The 14438-nt window shown below is 34.8% G+C and overlaps 1 protein-coding gene across 1 annotated transcript; it reads right to left on the bottom strand.

The window, feature by feature from the left end:
- Nucleotides 1-1962: 1962 nt before the first annotated feature.
- Nucleotides 1963-13118, bottom strand: LOC135073646 (trimethyllysine dioxygenase, mitochondrial). The gene is made up of 8 exons (XM_063967802.1): nucleotides 12798-13118; nucleotides 12456-12555; nucleotides 9664-9776; nucleotides 9007-9227; nucleotides 6595-6770; nucleotides 3786-4013; nucleotides 3261-3394; nucleotides 1963-2347 (listed from the first exon to the last, which is right to left on the bottom strand). Exons 1-8 carry the CDS (start codon nucleotides 12859-12861, stop codon nucleotides 2211-2213), a joined length of 1173 nt encoding a protein of 390 aa, XP_063823872.1. The 5' UTR covers nucleotides 12862-13118; the 3' UTR covers nucleotides 1963-2210.
- Between the last annotated feature and the right edge of the window lie 1320 nt (nucleotides 13119-14438).

Raw genomic sequence — 14438 nt, 5'->3', positions numbered from 1 at the left:
CTGCATACGACAACAGTTAAAATTAGAAGAAGATGTCGTGAGTGTATACGTTGCCGAGACGGTCATTTTGAACAAAATTTGTAATAATTAATAAACGATCAAAATAATTATTTCCGTCTTTAATTTCAAGAAATCCACATTGAAAAACGATAGGGTAAAGGTTTTTACATTGCATAAGATAAATAATTTTTACCTGTTAGGTGTTTAATGACGTGCTATTCACACAAAAGGGGCTATAAACACAAATTTCGCAAATCAGTCCGAGTAGAGTCAATGCACTAATTTAAGGAATTTGTGAAGTTATTGTTATTATTTAAACAAGATTAGTATACCGTTTAAATGGGGATAGACTAGAGAAGTTTTGATAAAATCCGAAGATCGCTATCTCTTTTATTTATTTTTTTATATCCATGTAAACTTAAATGTTCAGTCCATTTTTAACTTTTAGGAAAACTTCAAAGCTGAATTAAAAAAAAACTGGATGATATTTGCCAGTAAATTTAGATTTGATGCAACCCTACATCAATGCACGTCAAAACAAAATATTTACTTTGAGGCTACGCCTAGTAGTTTTTTTTTAAATCGAAATTAAATGATGCGATTTGGGTATTTTGGTGAAATTACTAAAAAAATTAATATAAAAGTAGCCGCCTGACATGGAACGTGTTATGGGGGCTGAAAATATAGGAAATGACCCATTCTATCCGCCAAATCATTTTGGCACACGATGCGCCAAACACCCTGTATTTTCACAATGACAGATGCTGCCTGCACGGCCGCATCCAGGTGCTTCCTGCGACCTTCACCAGATCACCGGGCTACAAAGTAGGAGTGTAATACTAGGTTACAATGAAATTTCGTTCGTTTCAGCCAAATGACGTCCACTGCTGGACAAAGGCATCCCCCAAGGCTTTCCATAATGCACGGTCCTGCGCTGCCTGCATCCAGGCTGGTCGGTTACAATTAAATAATAAATTGTTATCAATTTAATGCTATGAAAAAATACGCATAAGACATTTAGGCTTATTGAACATGTAGTTTAAAATAGGTACTGGAGTAAGCAGAATAAAATAAATGTTGATAACCCTTAATTTGTCTCGGCGACAAGACCGATCCGCCTTTCTTCTGTTTAGTCGATTGCCGCGACAGATACTAATGAATTGGTAAGCTAAACATTTGAAATCATTAAAGTTGCTGCTATTAATGATTTTCGGTTCACGCCCACCGAGAAAATGGGCCTTTTGAACAAACAATTTAAAGTATTTTTTTTAAATCTGAATCTTTTTTTTACTAATTGGGTTCCAAAACCAACCGAGTAGGTTTAATTTTGGTGTTTATGCGCTGCTTACATACTGCATTTTAAATACCTAGCAATAATATTCGGCTACTTTGTTAAAAATAAGTTTTAAAAAAACCCTCAGATTTTAGTCATCATCAATCTCTATTGTTATTTTTCACAATAGCAAAAACCACTTATTTGTTAATCTTCTGATTGAATGCACCTTAACAAATTCTATACTACCTACCACAAACGCATTTTACTATCGAATGGAGCGATCAAAATGGCCATTCCGATGCATTTTGTGGCGAGCGACGAGTGGCATAAACTGCAGATGCAATATAATAGTGACCGTAATAGCTTTTGCTCACTTGTAAATCGGAAAGCATGCACATACGTGAAATAGCCCATTATAATGTATTGAACAGATTACCATAATAGTTTAAGATATTTTACAGGCTTGCTGAAAGTATAAAGTAATACGCTAAGTAATAAACTAGCATAATATGTATCCTGGATGATTTTTTTACCCATAAATATCTGAAAATACATAGTCTGATATCAGAACCTTAAACTATTTGCTCTTCACACGATAGAAGGGACAAACTAACAACCCAGACCTATAATACTGCTGTTTAAAGAACATGCTTTACAAAGAGTGGTCAGTTTTTAAATAAAAACAATTTTTGAACAAAACAATATTTATTTAAAATAAAGTAGGTAATTTTTAAGAACTAAAAGAAGCTTTTTAAACAGAGATTCAGGAACTAACTAAAGCTTTTTAAACAAAAGAACAGGAACTAACTAAAGTTTTCTAAACAATAATGTGGGAAGTAAAGACCAAATCCTCTATTTGCCTCTGGTAACCGGCAAATTAGAGAGGGTCGTGCAACTGCAGTTGGTAATAAATAGGCTGATGATGTTGCAACATTTAATTGATGAGTCCGAGGGTGCGGGCCCTGTCGAGCCAATCGGACCTAGACACGTAGGTGCCTCCGAGCGTCCTTTTTCCTGTGAACGCAGTTCTGCCGTGCAACACTCTAAAGTTATCCATCGCCAAAACCGTCCCTGGAACATTAATACATTTATGTTGAAGCAAGAATAACCAAATGGGGTAGGGACTGAATGTTCGAGATCCGAGAGTGAACAACGTCATCTTTGAACTATTGTGGTGAACACGCTCGCGACACAAGCATTAGCTTACCACAAGGGGTAACGGGACATAAGTAATTAACGCAATATTAATAGTATTTATCATAAAGGCAGCAGGGAAGCGTTGGACGCAGGCCGCTACCAATCGATCAACATGGAAAACATTGGGGGAGGCCTATGTTCAGCAGTGGACGTCCTATGGCTGAAATGATGATGACGATGAAAATATAATGGGCACATTCATACTACTGCAAAATAATCAAGCATTCTGTGATACGGGAATTTACAGGATCGTGCAAACATTGATAGTAAAAAAAGCATCTATTGAATCTAACGGCTCTATCTTCGACGGAAACCTTATTTTTATAAAATGTGATAAGTAATTGAGAAATTTCTCTTTTAAAAACTTTTTCTAATTTCTTTCCCGGTTTCTGAACAATAAATACTTGATGTTTTCTAAGGAATTCTATTTCCAGGGTAATTAATTAAAATCATCAAGTGCTACTTCTACTTCTAAATAATCACTATAGTAAGACAATTAAGACGGTTAATGAAAAACTATTGATTTGCTAAAAGTAATTTGTTAAGTTATGAAAGTGTTTGTTATTACACTTTACGTAATTACTAGTCTCGGATTCATAAGGTTGTTATGCTGTTATTTTTCAAGCTGTTTGCTAACTATGCGTACTTTGCGTACACTGAAAGTCAGGTTCCTAGCGACAAGACCGTCTAAATTGTGCCGATCGATGTCTTTCATGAGTTTTGTTTTTGTTGTGGTGTACAATAAAGTATATTCTGTCCATGTAACATGTATCAACCATTCCCTTACCTGGTTTCAGCTTGAATTGCCACTGATTGCGCGGGTCTTGAAAGTAGCGGCCCAAGTTCCTCAGGGAGCGATAGTAAGCCCTACATTTTTCACCGTCCTCGAACGCCATTGCCGTTCGGTCGAATACGTTGTATCTGCAAAATATATTTCAGCTTTAGTTTTATAGTCACATTACCCTTAAGATAAGCTCTATTTTATGGAACATCAGATAGAACACACGGAAAAATCATAACGCTTCTTAGAAGTTTGGGTTTTCAGCCCAAAGAAATCAATATGAGCATATTGTTAGATAAAAGTTTGTGGTATCGGCTATGGTACACATTGATAACATAATCATTGAAGCAAATTGTGGAAATTATTTTCTAACATAATTGGAACAAATTCCATTTAAAAACACCAGAATTTTGAACAAATATTTAAAAACATATTTTCATTCAATTTTAAAATAATTTTAAAATTTCATCACTTTGTACATAATTCAAGGTTTTTCATTTAGGTTTTTGTTGAACTTTACATTGTTCTTACCTAATTTGTACCAGATCCTGAGTATCGGTGTCGATTCTAATAACTGGCGCAGAGTGTCTATAGTTGTGTTCTTTTTCCACAAACTCTTCTTCAACGTTGAATTTAGTTAGGAATTCGAAATCTTCTGGATGGTCTTCTTTCAGACGGGTTGCTCCATAGAATCCATCCACCAAGATGGTCTCACCACCAGTTCCGTCCACGTGTTCGAGACAGTGCAGGATTTGAAGACTAAAAAAATTGACTACATTAATGTAGAGACACTTCATACAATACATTTTTGTGGCCCACATTTGTGTGTGTTAGCAATTAACACAACTTATTATATCAAAAGTGCCGTTTAGTATAAAAATAATCTGCGTTAGGGCGATAAGAGATATAAATTCGTATATCCTATTACAAAGTCGACAGAACACTTATTTTAGAGCCTCATAAATCCCTAAGGGGCTCGCATCTTTTATTTTATCGCGTCACCTTAGCTGGCATTTACATCAATGCGTACTTTATATCTCATTACAAGACAAATAAGTTTCACCTTTCTGTTCGCAAGTGCCATGTTCAATTTCGGTATTAGTTAAGAAAATAAAAGGGCTTTTAATAGCTGTTATGTTATGTGATGTTAGTTTAATAAACTCCGCGTCGATTAATTTCATTGAAGCTCCAGTCACAAAATATAATTTGTGCTCCAGTTTAGGTCTGTACACGGTTTTCCTTAGTCTAGTAAGTGCTCAATTCAAAGTCAAACTATAAAATTTTAAAACACAAAGAAATAAATTAAAATATTGCGAATTAAGGAAACCGGTAACAGAAAAATAATAGTAACAAACATGTTTTGAGCAAATGGTTATGTTGCTTACAACTGTTAGGCTAGGCTAGGCAATCACAAAATTGTACGTCAAATGTTTAGACCATAATGAAATTAGGACTAAAAATTTTAGGCGTGCCGAAGAGCACCCCTTATGTCTTGCCACAGCATTCAACAATTACATAGGCACATAAAACTCATATAAGGTAGGTACTACCTATTTATAATGGTATCTATAGGTATTGATTTATCTAGATGCTTTCATGGTAAAACACCCTAACTTTAATATTAAATTAAAATTAACGTCTAGCCGCAACAAAATATAATTTTATAGTGTAAGGCTTCTACAGAAGGCGTTGGCGTGGAAACTAATATGCAAAGCATAGCTTACGGTCGATGTTTGGCAACGAAATTGCACGTGCAATTTTGCAGCTGGGCTTTGCATTTTTTCTTCCACTTGAAAAATTCGAAGTGAGAAAAATTCAGTTTAAAAATAAATTTCCAGCTCCATTTATATTTTGATACTTGAAAGGCGGAACTGCTGAATGAGAAATGAGAAACATTTTCAAGTTGATTGTTAAAGAAAATTCTTATGTTCACAGGGCTTCACACATGAAGTTAAAGACCGTAGTATCTTATAAAGCACTATAGGAATTTGGCAACAAAAAATTGTCAACAGGCACATAAGCTTAGTTATTTAAAAACTGGGAAAATGTGTGACAGTTTGTTAAATAGTTAACTAAGTAGGTAGTATCCGGTAAACTTTGGAGAAGGTTTTATACAACAGTGGACGTTTGTAGGTTGAAAAAGAAAAGAAAAAAAAATACGATAGAAGCTGCCCTTTCTATAGTATTCTATCAAGTGTCAATATTTTAGGCAAACAAAAACAAACCAATGGCCCTTTTATTGTCCTGAAGCAGTGGTAGGATTAGTACTGGGACGTGTAAAAGTGTTTTTTAAAATCCTAAATAAATAAATGAGTTTTTAGTTTTACTCGTTTTACTCAACCAACTTTGGTGGCAAAAATTGCATAAAAAAGTAGGAATTTTTTATGCGTTGCACACTGAACGAAACTTTTTTTATAAGTCTCGTTCGCTAAACAGAATCGGGAAGCAACCAACAGTTACAAGCAGAAGCTTTTTCGATTGGCACTGAAATAATAATGACGGGGAGGTTCCACAGAGTAGGTCACAAATAGACCTCTTGAAAAAGTAAGTAACCTCATTATCTGGAATATCAAGAAACAGATGATACTCGATGTACATACACGTTTAAAGCGAAAATTCTTGTTTGCGAGAAATATTTTATTTTGGCGACAAGTGACATTCATGATAGGTAGCTTCCCTTTTTTGTTCCACATTCGCAAATATAAACGTTCCTTTTATGTTAATACAACGACGTGTGGTAAATTTAATGTTAAGTGTACAATTTATTCAAACAAGGCCTAAAGTAGGCAATAAAGGTAAAATTATAATTTAAAAATTTTTAGGTAACAAAATTTACAATGTTTTTCACATTTTTCACAAAAACTCTAATTAGTAATTATTATTAGTAGGTGTGATGTTAAGTTTGTATTTTTATGCGTATCGTACGTAGCTACATTGTTTTTACATTCTTGGCACTCCTTTTTCTTAAAGACTTTTTTAAATTGGTGAATAAAAAACGGTAACTTTCGTGTAATATTATAAATAAGTAAAACTCCAACAGTTTTCTTGTGAAATGGTAACAAACATCTATCTTTGCAACTTATCATATTCATAATATTCGTTCGTTCGTTTCAGCCGAAAGACGTCCACTGCAGGACAAAGGCCTCCCCCAAGGATTTCCACAAAGACCGGTCCTACGCCGCTCGCATCTAGGCACCTCCCGCGACCTTCACCAGATCGTCGGTCCACCTAGTGGGTGGCCTGCCCACGCTACGTCTTCCGGCTCGTGGTCGCCACTCAAGAACTTTCCTGCCCCAGCGGCCATTCATTCATAGTATTATTATAGGATTATAAGTTTTACCCAGTTGACTCAGTAAAGTAGGTGCTGTCATGGTGGAGATCCAAATGCAAGTTAGTGTACGCGGTATCAGCGTGGAATGCTGTCGTGGAGAACTCCCACATGCCCCCAAAAAATGTGTTCTGGATTCCTCCCAAGGCTTTGCATACTGGCTCCGTCCCTTCTAAGGTGGGCTCCGCCTGAAAAATGTTAATGAAATGTTCATAATTATATTCCACACATCGTTTCACACAAATGACGTCTACTGCTGAACAAAGGCCTCCCCCGAGGATTTTCACACCGACCGGTCCTGTATTATATCCCAATGATGAAACTAAGTACATATTAATTAGTGCGACTGATTATAATTTTTACTGAAGAGTAGTACACAATTTCCAATACATTTAAATCAGAGCAGTAGCTAACACGATTCCCAAACGTTTAAGCATACTGTTTTGGCTTACCCCTCGTCACTAGATATTAAATTGTTTTCCACATGAAGGAACTATGTGATAAGTTCGCGTGAAATACAAAGTATTTGGAATATTACGAATGGGACATTTTGCCTCCAATCGGGTCTGGACCCTTACCAAAAGTTGGTTTGATTACACCCACCCTGGAATATCGGTACCGATATTAAATTCTTGTTAGGCCAATTTTATATTGGAATCGGAATACCGAGAGTTCAATGTGTGAGGTTTCATTGGAGGAGATGGTATTGTAATTTTCAGTCGACAGCACTTCAAATTAATTTTGCTACAAAATCGCGTTTATAGCAACTACAATAATACAATAAAATAGAGAATACAATAATTAAAACTACTCCGAATATGACCGATAGGTAATAAAACTTTAAAGTGGATGCTGATCCAATCATTTCCGCATAAATTACAGTTACTACGAGTATTTATTTACTTCGCAATCGACCGGACGAAATTGAATTCCAATCACACGGGTATGAATGATAAAACTTTCGGGCATTATTTACACGGAGTAATTGTACGATGTACGAGTAGACTGGACGTCAGGGCCGGATTTCTTTAAAAACACAATTATGGGGCCCCCAAAACGACTTACCTTTTAGATTAAGTTTAATGTAAATTAAATTAAATTAATTATGGCAATGCATAGTTGTAATCTTTGTTTACTATGGGATTTATTTATTTATTGTAAAGTGTTATTTATCTATGTATTTACGACGTGACACGCCTTACATTCAGCGTTCGTGTTATGAAATCGAGACACATTGTTTCCTCCATAGCTGTATTGTTACCTTCTCTCATTAGCAGCCTTAAAATATAGCTTACACAGCCGAGTAAAACCATAGTGTAGTATAGGCACCTAATACCTATCCTTTGTCTAGAATTACTATTCGAAATTGAATAACAAATTGCCTATTACCACCACTAAAGTTATTTAAATAGGTATTATTATTATATTTAAATGTTATCGAATGCTCCAAATTAAAAATGCAATTCTCTACCCCATGTTTCTATTATAGAGAGGTCTATTTTAATATCACAACAAAAATGAAACTGTCATCATGTCTATGCGCGTACAATTTGTTGGGTCGTTTATTCCGTATTCATCCTGCACTGTGCACTGCCTTCGTGCAGAAGCTCCAGGGCTTGGAGCCCTAGCGCCCAAGTACGGCCCTGCCGGTCATTAATCTTCTGACCCTCTGACAAGCTCGTAATAGCGGTTATGTAAATGTGCTTAATACATTTTGTCGTATTAAACATATTATGACATCATGTCATAACCTTGCGGACATTTTACAAATTACCTTATTTTTCTGGACATAGAATTCTTTATTGCACACCGCGCAGAATTTACGGTAGCTAGAAATACAACAAGTTTTCCAACGGTACGATTCATGCTGTCTTATCGCTAGCAAGCAATTTCAGTCTAAACAGTTTTTTGCCAGTAATGTTACTCGTAGTAGGTCACGTTAATAATGCTTTCATATTTATGCAGGTCAAGTTTGCCCACGCACCAACGCGACGTATCATTTAAATACATATTATGGTTATGTAGAATCCACGGAAACAAATAAAAAAAATATCAGTTTACCTATACGAGTGAATAGGTAAATGCAACATTTTTCAGTCGGATATCATCGTGCCGTCAAAGAATTTCTAAGAAAAATCCCGAATAACCCGATATCACGAAAACCTGCCTTTATGTTCTAGCTAGATTCTTACCTAGAGAAAAACACATTCTGAGTGGTTGCCATTTTGGTTTATCCGGATCTGATCTATTGCCTCTATTGTCTTATTTATAAGATTTTGGACCAAATAAACTCTTTCTTTCTTTCAAAATTCATAATCTAGCCTCCGATTTCAAATTTTGTTTCTTTCTTTGTATAGTCCACAGCACATCAAACTGAACATTTGTTATAGCACCTAATATAATACTGTCTGTACAATTACTTACTCCTGTTATCAAAGCGATCCCATAGTCCAGAAGAGACTGGAACACTTTCTTGGCGCCGCCTTCTGTGTTCAAAAACTCATCCATTGGAACCTCGGCCACCATATCCTTGACAGATTCGCCAGCCCATAGCTTCGGCTTCAATCTACGACTGTTGATCCACCTCGTGTAGTCGAATTGATACAGGAAATCAGGATAATACAACGATTCGTGTTTGTCGTCCCCTGTGTCAGAATAATTTTATATTAGTTAAGAAGAAATGTTTATTTTATGACAATAAAAACAGATACGCTGTTGAATTATTTTAAAGTTATGACAAGTATCTTGTGATTAGCATTAAGCTTAAAATGATCTTGATGATGTACTCTATTGTACTTAGGTATATCCGTAAATTACGAATTAAGGTGTACCTAGGTATCTATACAACTACGTAACGTTGCCATCTATGTTTTTAAGACTAATAATTACTGTATTAATAGTAGGGTATCGATAGCATATTCTGTAGAATATTCTAATACCAAGACCATATCCTTACCTTACATTTCACTATAATTGGTCCACATTCCAAAATTCATCAAAGTTAGTTTATAAATGAAACAAAACACCAATAGAGGGATGTTTTTATCATTCATTTACAACACGAATTGTCAAAATACTTACAAGTTACACGAAGCTTTGAGTCATCAAGGCAAAAGCTTTTAATATTGGAATCTGGTATATCAACAATGTGTTTCGAACGTTGAAATGTTTCCGCATTATAGCATTCTCCACATCTGTAAAATAAATGAATAAATTAATTTAGTTTAATTATAGTATTACTATTAATATGATATTAAAATTTTTAATACAGTGTTATGAACTGCCACTTGACTGTAATCATCATCATCTCAGCCATAGGACATCCACTGCTGAACATAGGCCTCCCCCAATGCTTTCCATGTTGCCCGGTTGGTAGCGGCCTGCTTACTTGACTATAAAGGCCACTTGGTGGTACTTGACTGTAAAGGCCTATTTTATATTTTTTTGCTCAAACGAATCAAGTTTAAAAAACCATCTGTATATTTCAAGTTACTGGGAAGAACAGTTGTTTACTGAGAAAGATCGTTCAATTCTTGAAAAAGATGTGGAATTGACTTCATTAGACTTCGACAACGTTGTGTAAAAGTTTATAATAATCAACTGAAACCGGGATTAAACTTGACCTTCATTGTTGGGTTTTTATTGATCGGAAGAGGTGGGAATAATCCCGTAATCAAAGATAAATTTATCGTAATAACTAAAACCTAGAACCTTGCGGGAACGCGCTGTATGCAGGCCGCCACTAACCGGCCATTGTGGAAATCATTGGGGGAGGCCTATGTTCAGCAGTGAACGTCCTATGGCTGAAAATGATGATGATGATGATGATGAACTAGAACCATATAATATTTTATGTCAAGAGGACTTATGTTTCGCAAAATTGCTAAAGTCTGTTGGCGCGGTCCAAAAGTGTCATTAGAAATACATTTGTAAGCGATGCGTGTCTCCTTTCCTATCAAGGACGAAAAAGCCAAAAATATTTGTGTTACATTTAGGTACTCTCTCGGTGTGTTTACCGTGTTGTTTTTAAATAACACTCCAAAAATAAGTATAAAGTAAGTAAACCTTTTGAATATTTGATGTTTTTGTTTACACATTTCTAAAGAAGATAAATAATAATAATATTTAAGCAATGTTTCATCAATATAATAATATTACCTACGGAAAGAGAACGAAATTGTTAAACATCGTTAGTTACGTTATGTCTACTCGTATTTAACAAATATTACAGGAGGCCTATATCACGCCTACTTATATTTAAAATAACATAGATTGTGTAGAAAAAAGGTTTCAGTGTGAATAACACGTCAGTAAGCACCTCGTATGTATCCTCCTAACTAAATGTTGAAACATTAATTTGTAATCTTAAGTATGAGAACTGCGTTTTCTATATGTATACTAAAGCATGTTTCAGGTTATCCTTCTAAATAAGTAAAAATAAATAAAATAAAAAAATGTAGGTATTTATTGCCTTCGAACCAATAGACCAAGTAGTACCAACAAACCAGATAATTAATAAATGTCCATCGTTATCGCCCTAAATTATTTAGATTTAGTTTTTAACTTTTTTTGGGTTCCGTACCTCAAAAGGAAAAAACGGAACCCTTATAGGATCACTTTGTTGTCCGTCTGTCTGTCTGTCAAGACCCTTTATCTCAAGAACGCGTGGACGTATCAAGCTGAAATTCACATGAAATACTCAGGTCTATTGTCCCTTTAAGCTGTGAAAATATCAAACTTCTAAGCCAAGCCAATCAAAAGATACAGCCGATTATGTCGACATTTTCAACAAATTTTCGACACTCGCAAAGGAATCAAAACCTACAGGATACTTCCCGTAAACTCAGAATCTTGAAATTTGGCATGAAGCATTGTCATATAATGCTAATATAGGAAAAATTGCGAAAATCACATTTTTTTAGTTATATAATATAATAAAAATATTTTAATAAAACGAAACTTACTACCTTATTTCTCACGAACAAATAAAGGTATCAAATTGAAATTTATACAAAATACCTAGGTCTATTGTCCCTTTAAGCAGTGAAAAAATCAAACTTCTAAGTTAACGCGATCAAAAGATACAGCAGTTTATACCGATACCTTAGACGAATTTCCGTCACACGCTAGGGAATCAAAACCTACAAGGTACTTCCCGTGAACTCAGAATCTTGAAATTCGGCACGAAGCAACGTTATATAGTACAGATAAAGGAAAAATTGCGAAAATGATAAATTTGAAGATACATAAAATATTTTTTTAATAATTATAAACTTACTACCTACCCTTTTTCACATGAACGCGTAGAGATATTAAAGTTGAAATTCATATCAAACACTTCTTAAATCTAATTGCCTCTAAACTGTGAAAAATTCTAAATCAACGCAAAAATTCAAAACGCTGAGGTAGGTACCTACCTATAATCATACCGCATATTTTGAAATTCGCCACTACTCGCAACGGAATCAAAACTTAAAGACTTCTTCCCGCTGACATTGAATCTTGAATTTTGGTATGAAAAAAGCTTGTAACAATAGCTTAAGGTAACCTAACAGAAAAATCCGAAACCTTTTAAAATTTTTAGGCACAGTAACTAGTTAAACCAAAACAAAGACCAACACAATCGTCATTCAATCTAAATATTATGGTGATTAAAATGTGTCCCCTCTCTGTAAGTTCCAAAATAAGATAATATTAAAACTAAAAAAAAATATGATGTGCATTACGCATTACCATGCAATTGGTTTGAACGATATCTAGTAAGTAATTTGATTTCATACGTCATAAATTGTAAACCGTTACGTTTGTACGACGGAACCCTCGGTGTGCGAGTCCGACTCGCACTTGGCCGGTTTTTTTAATTTATTAATTACCTGCAATTGTCCCGTAACCAGCAATCTTCAAACTTTATAATACTGCCATTTCCAAATGTTATTTCTACAGACTTGTCTTTTAAAACAAAGCTCTTGAATTCTGTAAAATGAAATGAGGTGAATATAAATTTTAATAACTATAAATTATATTTTTCACAGATGAGGGTGTTTCCACTTGGTTATTATTTTGTGATTATAATGGTCCTGGGAATCGATAGATATTATCATAATATGCGAATATTTATAAAGATTATTATCGATTCTTAAAAATCATCAATTTTGATTTAGTTGAAATCGAAACCCTTATGGGTTATATTTGAAAAAAAAAACCTACAGACTTACTTTGTATTTGGGTGTGATTATTATTTAAAGATATCTGCCGATTAAAATCTTCACTGGAGGTCATTTTGAATTATCTAATCACTGCACAACGAACTGCACAAATACTTTAGAATTATGTCGCTGCTTTAACGACAATCGCTCAGTTATGTCTGTTCAAATATGACGGTAATACTAGAACAAATATCTCTCGCATGTAAGTATTGTAAATGGAGGTATCAGAAAGAGATCGATGTACAAACAACAGCACATCAATATAAAATTATTGCAAAATGACCCTTAAAACCACTGTATAAAATACCAGTGACTGCCAAAATGAACAGTGATCTGTACAAATCCGGTTCAGTACTATCGCAGTTCGGAGTTGACGCGGAGACAAAATATTTTGCATACCTAATTACATTATCAGACGTTGATAACGTCTAGTTAAGATATTAGGTCAGTCTATGACCTAGCTAGGGTATCGCTTGCGTGGAATTATACAGTACCAAAACACGTTTTAAAAGGTCGTTTTATACACGCCCATAAACTTTATTTTATTACGTGAATTGCAAATTATTTACAACATACAACGAAGATTCATTCAAGCAAGTTATCATTCATACTAATCTTAATTATTTCCAAGTGTCAACGACATATTAAACAACCTTCACTATTGATACGTGCGTACAGTGTCCGATTATTTTTTATTGAAAAACAACACTTATCGCAACTACATAAATCTCACAATGTTTGTATGGTTTGCGTTCCTCATGCTGAACTTGAGACACTGGTGGTTTATCTTTCACTAGAAGTGTCTAAAAGTTTCTAGGTTTCTTGAGTTTCTTTCTAATGGGGACCCTGGGAATTTAAGGACCAAGGGGGATCTTTACCTCTACAAAAAGAGAAACTGATAAAAAGTTTTCAGCGATTACGTTAAACAAACTGTTAAGTACCTAGTTATTCACGGGCAGTTTTACAACTTAAGAAACGTAACGAGTATTAAGTATTATAAAAAAATTACAATTATCAAAATCAACCATGACATGAACAAACTTTATACTTCAGTGAACGCCTCAGATGATGCACAAAAATATTAAGTATTAATATTCGGACCTATTGAAATTTGCATAAAATATCGAATTCATGTCAAGTTTAATCTAGTTCAGACAAAATCAATTAAATCTTATAGTCTACACCGCACAAATCCGCCCAACGAAAATAAAGTTACACCGCAATAATGTTGTTTGAACGCACCGCAAACAACGTCTCATAATCGGGACCCTTTTATAAAGTACTTAAAGGCTTTGCATTTTATTAACCGATAAAATCTCCATTATTTAAATTCAATTACCAAAATAAATACGAATTAATCCATCGTTTTGCACGGGAGAGTCGAACGCCAGTTTTTTTCCATACAGGCTTTTTTGCCGGAAAACTTGCTTCTTGTTCGTTAGGACACTCACCACCTGAAAACTTGCTCATTCTTCTACCTAAAATCAAACAGCGACTTTAAGAAAAGTAATAAAAACATGTCATAATCAGGTGGATTTTCCCGTGGAAATGCAAAGGAACAAAATATGTGACCACCAAGCCTCCCAAGAGTCCCAACCACAACCCCTCTGGCCTGCATAGAGAGTGTATATCAAAATTCTCCATTTGCCT

The sequence above is a fragment of the Ostrinia nubilalis genome, chromosome 7, assembly GCF_963855985.1.
Source record: "Ostrinia nubilalis chromosome 7, ilOstNubi1.1, whole genome shotgun sequence".
NCBI classification, from domain to species: Eukaryota; Metazoa; Arthropoda; class Insecta; order Lepidoptera; family Crambidae; genus Ostrinia; species Ostrinia nubilalis.
The sequence above is the reverse complement of the archived record's forward strand: the minus strand, read 5'-3'. Positions and strand labels throughout refer to the sequence as shown.